The sequence below is a fragment of the Callionymus lyra genome, chromosome 9, assembly GCF_982586985.1.
Source record: "Callionymus lyra chromosome 9, fCalLyr1.hap1.1, whole genome shotgun sequence".
NCBI classification, from domain to species: domain Eukaryota; kingdom Metazoa; phylum Chordata; class Actinopteri; order Syngnathiformes; family Callionymidae; genus Callionymus; species Callionymus lyra.
Window position 1 is genome coordinate 13,365,830 of NC_141826.1, and position 8,499 is coordinate 13,374,328.

At 34.0% G+C, this 8,499-nt stretch overlaps 1 protein-coding gene across 1 annotated transcript; it reads left to right on the forward strand.

Moving 5' to 3' along the window:
• The first annotated feature begins 1,399 nt into the window (after nt 1-1,399).
• On the forward strand, nt 1,400-8,136 carry cxcl14 (chemokine (C-X-C motif) ligand 14). The gene is made up of 4 exons (XM_087799826.1): nt 1,400-1,631; nt 2,923-3,028; nt 6,599-6,712; nt 7,022-8,136. Exons 1-4 carry the CDS (start codon nt 1,568-1,570, stop codon nt 7,035-7,037), a joined length of 300 nt encoding a protein of 99 aa, XP_087655952.1. The 5' UTR covers nt 1,400-1,567; the 3' UTR covers nt 7,038-8,136.
• The last annotated feature ends 363 nt before the right edge of the window (nt 8,137-8,499 follow it).

Here is an 8,499-nt window from a genome sequence, read left to right on the forward strand (position 1 = left end):
CTCCGCCGCCCGCTCCCCTCAAATCTACGCTCGGATCTTGTTAACGTGTAGACGTTTCATGGCCGCCGGCTTGACTGATAACAGCGGCAGCCTTTGAGCTCACAGCGAAGAGTCCCCGGTGACTGATGATGGACGGTGCAATCCTGTGGTCACTCTGTCCCTGGTGGGAGTGGTCAGGACACCTTCTCAGGGCTATCTCTTACAGGTCAAAAGTTGGAATGGATAAAATGAAGTGAAACTATGAATACAAACCAATGAATCATGTGGATCCTTTGATGAGAGCACTAGGAGACCGCAGACCTCCCCCAAGCAAGACCAAGACCATGAATCTTTTAAAGACTTCTTGGATGAACCAAAAAATGCACATTACCTGAAGGTTCCTCCAATCAAGGTTACCTCTCCTCAAAACCAAAGCTATATACAAGTGATCTAGATATATATCTATAATTTTTTATATGCCACGTTTAAGTTCTTTTTTTTAAATTACGTTAAATAAATTACATTTTCAATATCATGTTATATTTCAACATTACTGCAAATATTTTAATGTGTCATACCAGTTTAAATGTAGGGGGAAAACATATTTTCTTCAACTTTCTAACGTGGTAATAAATCTATAATTTTGATTCAATTGCTTGAAAAGTTATTATTCATGTTTTATATTTAGTTCTGCAGATTGTTTAAGTTTGTGCAAAAAGTACTTAGTAGCCAAACGTTAAAAGTGTGTATTTCCAGGTACATTTTTTTAATGTTTCATTGAAATTTTCTGTAAACGCACTTTAACTGCAGTACGACTGTCTTTGTCTCGCTACCTCTCAGTGAACTCATCAGCGTAATTAGTGAGTTACCGCCTGGAAATCAATATAAAACAATATTTCTCAAAGATGTGTCTAGGAAGCTTTCCAGGGTGTTCCTTTTCGCTAAAACAAATTAACTAAGAGAGACCTTCAAAAAGGAAACCATCATTTAGTAAACATTCACGTTGAACCCCCTGGTGGTCACTGTCATAACTACAATATAAAACGTTATGCAAAAGATTTATAGGCCTTTTTTTTATAGAATATATATTTGTTCAAACATCTGAACGAGGTGAAAAACAGCAACAACAGCAAGAGAAGACGTGTGAGTCATTCGTTACACAACAAATCAGACTCGCAGAGACTTGGGGTCAAAATAAAAAAAAGGCTCGAAAATGACGATAGTTTAAATATATTACTGTAGCCGTGGGTTCATTTCTTCTTCTCTCTCTCCTCCAGCTGATGCATGTAATAGTTTCTCTTCTTCCTCCTCCTCTTTCCATGGACTCAACTTCTCCCTCGCAGTCCACAAGTGTTTTGATTCGCTGTCTGGCTGTGAATATTAATGATGCTCAGAAAGAGCTGCAGCTCGGCTCCCTTTCTCTCTCCAGTGAGGCAGTGAGGCTTCATCCCAGACCACTCAGTTGCACAATCTCCTCCTGCGACTGACAGACGCTGGATATAGCTGCACCGAGAAACTTTGTTTTCGTGAGAGCTCTGATTTCAACTTGCCAGGACTTTTTTTTTTTCAGAACTTTTATTTAAGAGAGATGCATCGAGGCTCAGCAGTACTAGTTTTGTTAGTGCTGGCGTTCTATGTGCTGAGCGCAGAAGGTAAATATACACTTTTTTCACTCACTAGTTGTGTCTATTCGGGTGTGTTTTTAAAAGACAAAATATTGGAATTAAAGAATATTGCAGGACATGATCCGGTCGTTGATACATTTTTGTGATTCAGTTGCTTTTATATTTTATATAGTTTATAATATACTTTTATTTTCATTTAAATTGAAGATTTCCCTAAATGCTCTTTATAATAATTTGTATTCACTTTTATATCTATAACGTTTTTTTTTGTTTGTTTTTTATAAATTATTTATTATGTTGTAATAGTGATAATAACTCAACATTTAATTTAATTGGATCTAAATAATGAACAAGAATATGTCATTATAGAATAAAAATATCAATGATTTTATAGGAGAAAACTTCAAATGTTATTGAATAAATATCTCAATCCATGGACTGTACACGATGGTTGAAAGATGGATGTGAAGATGTCCCTCTGTTTTGTTGTGACTGAGTGTAACATCATGATTGATGACTGGAACCTTGAACCATCCCGGACGTCCACTCACTGGAGGCGATCGTGTGGAAAACTACTTTAACACAAGAATATTTTATTTATCTTCCAGTAGTTTGATTGCAGCTGGCGATCATCTGCTGTTTGTTTTTGGGTTTTTTTGTTGGAAAAGTGGTGACCAAAGGGAAGACCAGTCAGAAGAGACACATGTTTGTTAATCTCGTATATTCAATGTTTTGATTTGACCTCCTTGTGAAAACATTCATACTTTGAACTCAAATGTATACATTTTATAGATTTCTTACCCACATATTAGTTGTTGCTTTTAAATGTATATTTTTATAATGTATTTCAAAAAAGAATTTCCCTTCCAGGATGATGATAATGATATATTATTTATTGATAATTATATTATATATGTATGTATCCATGTTTATATAATGCTTTAAGAAACATTTTTATTTGTACGCAAACATTGTTATATGATTTTTTTGTATTTTTGTTATGGTTTCCTGTGTTTCTTTTTGTCTTAATTGAGAACGTAGCATATTTCTGTCATTTTATTCAACAGACAACTTTTTTTTTACGTATTCCATCCATTCATTTTTATTTATAAATGTCTCAATTGTATTATTGTATTATATTTTGTATTTAATTTAATATTTTCTAATTGATTTGGGTGATTTATAAACAAGTACAAGCTCTTAAATTAATTTTATACATGTTGGGAACTCGCCGATTTTTATCAATTTGGTTTGGATCCACTGTTTTTTTTTTATGAATTAAAATGAATGAAAGGATGACTTGCATTTGTGTCAACAGCCTACAAGTGCCGGTGCACCAGGAAGGGACCCAAGATCAGATACAAGGACGTCCAGAAGTTGGAGATCAAACCCAAACACCCGTTTTGTCAAGAAAAGATGATTTTGTAAGTACAAAATAACACGTTCTTTCTATCTCATTTCAGTTCATCCCCAGTGAAAAATACACTTTTTATTTTATTTTTAATGCCTTTTTTTTAGATCTGTAAATATATGATGATATTTTAAAAGAGGAAATATTTAACATCTGTCTGAAATTCTTCACTTCATCAAGTCTCGACTTTGTTGCCATTAAAACTCACCACTGAACCGACTCAAACGATTCACTCTGTCACACTACACACTGTCAACCAACTTAATATAGAAAAAAATGCGCCAGAATTAGCTGCTCTGAAATCCTGAAAAGTAAGTATGTAAGTAAGTAATGGTTATTTGTAAATGTATGTTTGGTTTTGATGCCTGTATGTCTCATGACGGCCTTTCCAGGGGGTCCCCCTATTTTTCGAAACCACACAAACTTCTCAATACTGCTAGGGCCACCCCTCTGGCCGAGGCTGGTAGTGCAACTGTTTTCAATTCAATTATTTATTTATTTTAACCTTCCAAAAAAACCTTCCAATTTTCTACAATAATAAATTATATTAAATGTTGTGTTTTTTTTCCTCTTTTTGAGGGCTAAAGGTATTGAGGTTTTTAATGTTTTAATTTAATGTTTTCTTTTTTTTGTTTTTTTCAATTACGGAGCCTCTGTTGCTTCCATCCTTTTCTATTGGTTGGAACTTCTATGCCCCGCCCCCAATCACCTGTACTTTCCAAGACCAGCACATGAATCATTTAAAATACTTTCTGTGTATAACAAAGATAAACAGATACCCGCTAAATTGGTCTGTAATATTATTTTAAAGCTAAAATCTGAACTTTTTTTCTTTTGCTGATAGCTACACTTTAATCCAAAACGAACCTCAAACTTTTTTTCTACTGTAAATGAGAGAACTTTTGTTCACTTTTCTTTTTGTTTCCTCTATTGATGAAGTGTGTTGAAGTCTATCACATATAGAAGTTACTAGTCAGTGGCGATCTCTGCTGCCACCTGCTGGCGAAACGGAATAATGTGAGCTCCAAAAACTGCTTTACTCATCAATTTTAAAGACACTTTTCATAAGGCAGATGGAGATCAAATAAAAAGTAAGAAAGGTTTTAATTATCTTTCTTTTTTTAGTAGTTATTTTGGGGTAACGTGTGGACAGTTTGGTGTCAGAAAATTAGAATTAAAAACAATAAATTAAATAATAAATAGATAATAAATAGTGAAATCTCTTTGATGTTGTCCATAAAAACATATTTTCCCCACAATGACGGCATGAGTTTGATGCGATGGCTCACAGGTTTCTTGAGTCGCCGCCATTATTCCAGGAGGGTCGGTCATCTATTAGCATGAGACGGGGCCACCACCCGCTGGTGCTCGGTGAAAAATGAGTCCCAGCAGGCTCCGGAAAACCTCCAAAAGCAAGAGAGAGGTCGCTTCTTTGTTTTGGCTGCTTGGCTTCCAGCTCACAGTTTGGCATTCAGGAATGATACTACTAAGCACACACGTACAAGCCGGCCAGGGGGGCCTCAAAAAAGAGGCCATTACCTCTGAGTTTATTTTATTATATAACCTTGAACACCAACCCATTTGTTTTGTGGAGACAAAATAAAAAATATATTTTAATGTTCCATCCAGAGTGTACACGCAGCTTGTCTGAATGATCTGCTTTCCAGCTGCTCCCCTGTATGTGTAACATGAAACATTTCAAGGAAGTTTCTCTTCACGTTATGTCTGCAGCTGTTGCTGTCTGTATCTGAGGCCCAGAAGTATGCAGTAAAAGTACAATACAGCTATTTTTCAGCTGGTTTTCTTCACTAAGGAGCCAAATTTTCACTTAATTACATATATTTTCATAGAATATTAGGAAGTATAAATGTAGAAATAAAACAGGAATACTCAATGTGGGAACAATAAATACATATATTAAAATATAAACAAATAAAAAGGTTCTCTCAATATTTTTACATACTTTTTCCATTATTATGTATGGATTGACACTATTCTTAATGAAAAAAAAACTAAATTTTATATTTTTTAAATTATATATATATAAATACATACAAAATACACTACATAACAGTATGTACTACATTATGAATCAATTAAGGACGTTTTTGCTTCTATAAAATGAGTCTCAAAAATGTATTACAAATTATTTACATGAAAGTTGATTCATTATTAAGAAATCAATCAATCATACAATTAATACTAAAAAAATATATTTTTTAAAATGTTCTTAAATTGTAAAAAGAAGATTGATGGTGCTTTAAATTCTTTATATATATTTTAAATGATATCCTTTTTTAAAGATGTGTCTTTCCAGGTAATTTAATATTTTTTTGTTATGTCTTTATTAAAAGAACGCTTTCAATTGTTTATAATTAGATTTCCCTATTAAGGTCAATCATTCAATTAGGGCAAGTGATTGAGTTCAGCATTCAATGAAAAACTTTTGTAATACATTAAAAAGTCACTGAAGAAAAGACTAATTTGGAAGAAAGGCTCTTATTTGAGTTCATGACACACACGAGCACACATGAAGTCTGTAATCGTTTTAAACACTGAATGCATCTTTTCTCGGTGAGAGTCGAGTCTTTTCTTCTCTCGTCTCCCCGTCGAACATTCATGCTTTATGTTTTGTTTCTGGACGGAGGGTCTCCCTGGCACGCCGGCTGTTTTTTTTCCCACATTTCTCTTGTTGGGCCTGAATACGCCACATGCAGGCGGACTTTCTTCCAACGTTGCCCAAAGACCCGGGTTACAGTGATTCAGGGAGTTCAGATGTCGCATTTTTCAGTGGCAGCACCGAGCCAGAGCTCTCGCTGTGGCGTGGAAATCTTATTGTAGTACAGATGAGATTAAAAGCAAAAACATCTGACGCAAGTCATTATATAACCCAAATACATAATCCCTCAGAGGGTGCAGACCTCTGCCAAGCAGCTGCTTTATTCACTTGACATTATTGTTCTTTATTTGTACCAGCCTTTTTACCATTTAAATGATCAGTTGTATTGTCATATAAGCTTGATTGGATGTTACTAGTGTTACTAAACTTGCTTGCACAACACACATCTCAATAGACAAAGAAAGAAAAAATTCCAACTGTATTTGAAAATCAACCCAAACTCCCCCAATATGTAATAACATGGTTTTGATCACAATATAAATAAATGTTTTGCAATATTTCGCAGATATACAGATACTTATTGATGGTCCAATACCTCCTTGGCAGAAGTAATAAAATAAAATAATCATTTAAAGACTGTTGTTATTGTTAAGATTGTTATTGTTGAGGATTAATGGAGTTATTTTTGACACTCTTTTAATCAACAGGTTGATAATAATGAAGATACTATGCAGTGGTCCAAATATGTTTTTTTTTTTTAAACTTTTTTATTAACTTCACATAAACTAACTTCTTCAATTTAATTCAAGTGGACTTAAGAATGACAGATCTTAAAATGACTTAATGATTTGAAAAAAAGTTTAAAAAAACAGTTTAATGAAAGTTGTCAAATTGAAACTTATACAATGATAAGGCAGATGATAACCACGTAAACACTTATTAACACATCCATGTTTTCCTCAGTGTGACGATGGAGAACGTGTCAAGGTTCAAAGGGCAAGAGTACTGTCTTCATCCCAAACTTCAGAGCACCAAGAACCTGGTCAAGTGGTTCCGGATCTGGAAAGACAAGCACAGGTAAATATTGAAACCTAAAATAAGTCACCATAAAAATCCTTTATTTATTTTATTTTTTTTAAATAACATACAATGGTTGAATAGTAATAACGTAAAACGTAATTTCTCAATGTTCCTCAATGTCTTTACTGGTCCAACTTACTCTATTTATTTACTATTTATGTTTTATTACTTGCGGCTCGTTGCGACGTTGCACTTACACCCTGCTGACACTAGGGGCGCTAGAAACAATCTTTTTTACATTTCTTGTACTATTTCTGCTTCAACAGGTGGTCATAATGTTAAAGTGATGTGTCATCTTCTTTACAGGGTTTACGAGGCCTAAGTCTTCAGCTCTTTCACAGGAAAGTGAAAGTAAATATCTACAAAATCCTCCACCAGGACTGTTTTCGGTGCAGCACAAATACGTCATCTGCAAACAAGCTTCTTCTTCTTCTTCTTCTTTTTCTTCCTCTTTTTTCTTCAGCTCCAGACCGACAACCATTGTGCATTCAGCCATAAGTACAACTGTAGTTCCTCAAATAGATCTGAATGAGAAACTAGGCAGAGATAGACGTGTCAACATTTTGTAGATCAACAGCAGTTTTTAAAAAATATAACAATGTTGTGCCATTAAATTCATGCTATAAGGAAAATATAAGGATGATTTTGCAGCCTCTCAGCTCGAGCTAACAAATCTCCATAATACTCTGATATTTCCATTACACGATGACATGGACGTCTCCTCAGCTCATCTCACGTGACCCATTATCTGGATAACAAGATTATCTCAATGTTGTTGTGGATGACCTACTTGCATCGCTTTATTTTCATTTTACCTTCACGAGACCCCTTTCAACTTCTAAAAGTTCACCTTTGATGAACTACTTATGTAGTTCTGTGATGTTTAGGGGCTGATGAGAAAGATAAATAAGGGATAAAATCAATATTTTGGCCCTGGATCAAAATGTATCAATTTAATTAATCAGATTTATTGTTATTTGGAGAATCCGGGACCATTTTTTTCCGGTAAATCTCATGTTTCAATCGACTTTAAAAAAAAAACAAATCCAGGATTTATTCATGTCTCTAGTTTCAAACCTCCTCACTGTGTTCACCTGGAGTTCATTTCACACATATTTAACACCATTTCTATCACTTTTAAAGAATGAGCATTACTGTTGTTTTATATTTGCAGATATAAATGTATAAATATATCACGAGCATTTTGTAAATGGAACATGCTAGCCTATATGCTGTAGAGAGTAAAGCCACTCTTATGTAGTCATGTATATTGTATTACTGCATTATGCTTATTTTGATATTTAAATTTTGGGTTGGTAACAGATTTTTGTAAGGTGGGGTGTCCCACCAGACACACCAATGTACATTCCAATACATGTAAAACAGCAAAAAATATGAAATAAAGTGTCTATAGAGCAGCATCTGCTTCTTTGTGTTGTCTGTCTGTATTTGTTCATGTTTTGTACGTTAGTCCATGTTTGTTCATATTTAATTAGTTCTTGATGTTTGTGTTTTATAGATGACTGTGTTTAGTTCACAATTGCTTGTGTTAAGTTTGTGTTTGTTAGTTTTAGGTTCATTGTTAGTTTTTCTAGCTGTTGTTCTGTTTTGTTTTTTCTATTCTTTTTTTTTCAAGTTTATGTTCGTTGTAGTTCATGTTTAATACATGTTTGTTTTTCCTTACAAGGCTAATTGCTAATTGCATAGTAAGACTTTATTTATACATCTGTGAATAGGTTTTTCATTGAATAAAGATACATTATTTAAAGATAGATAGATAGATA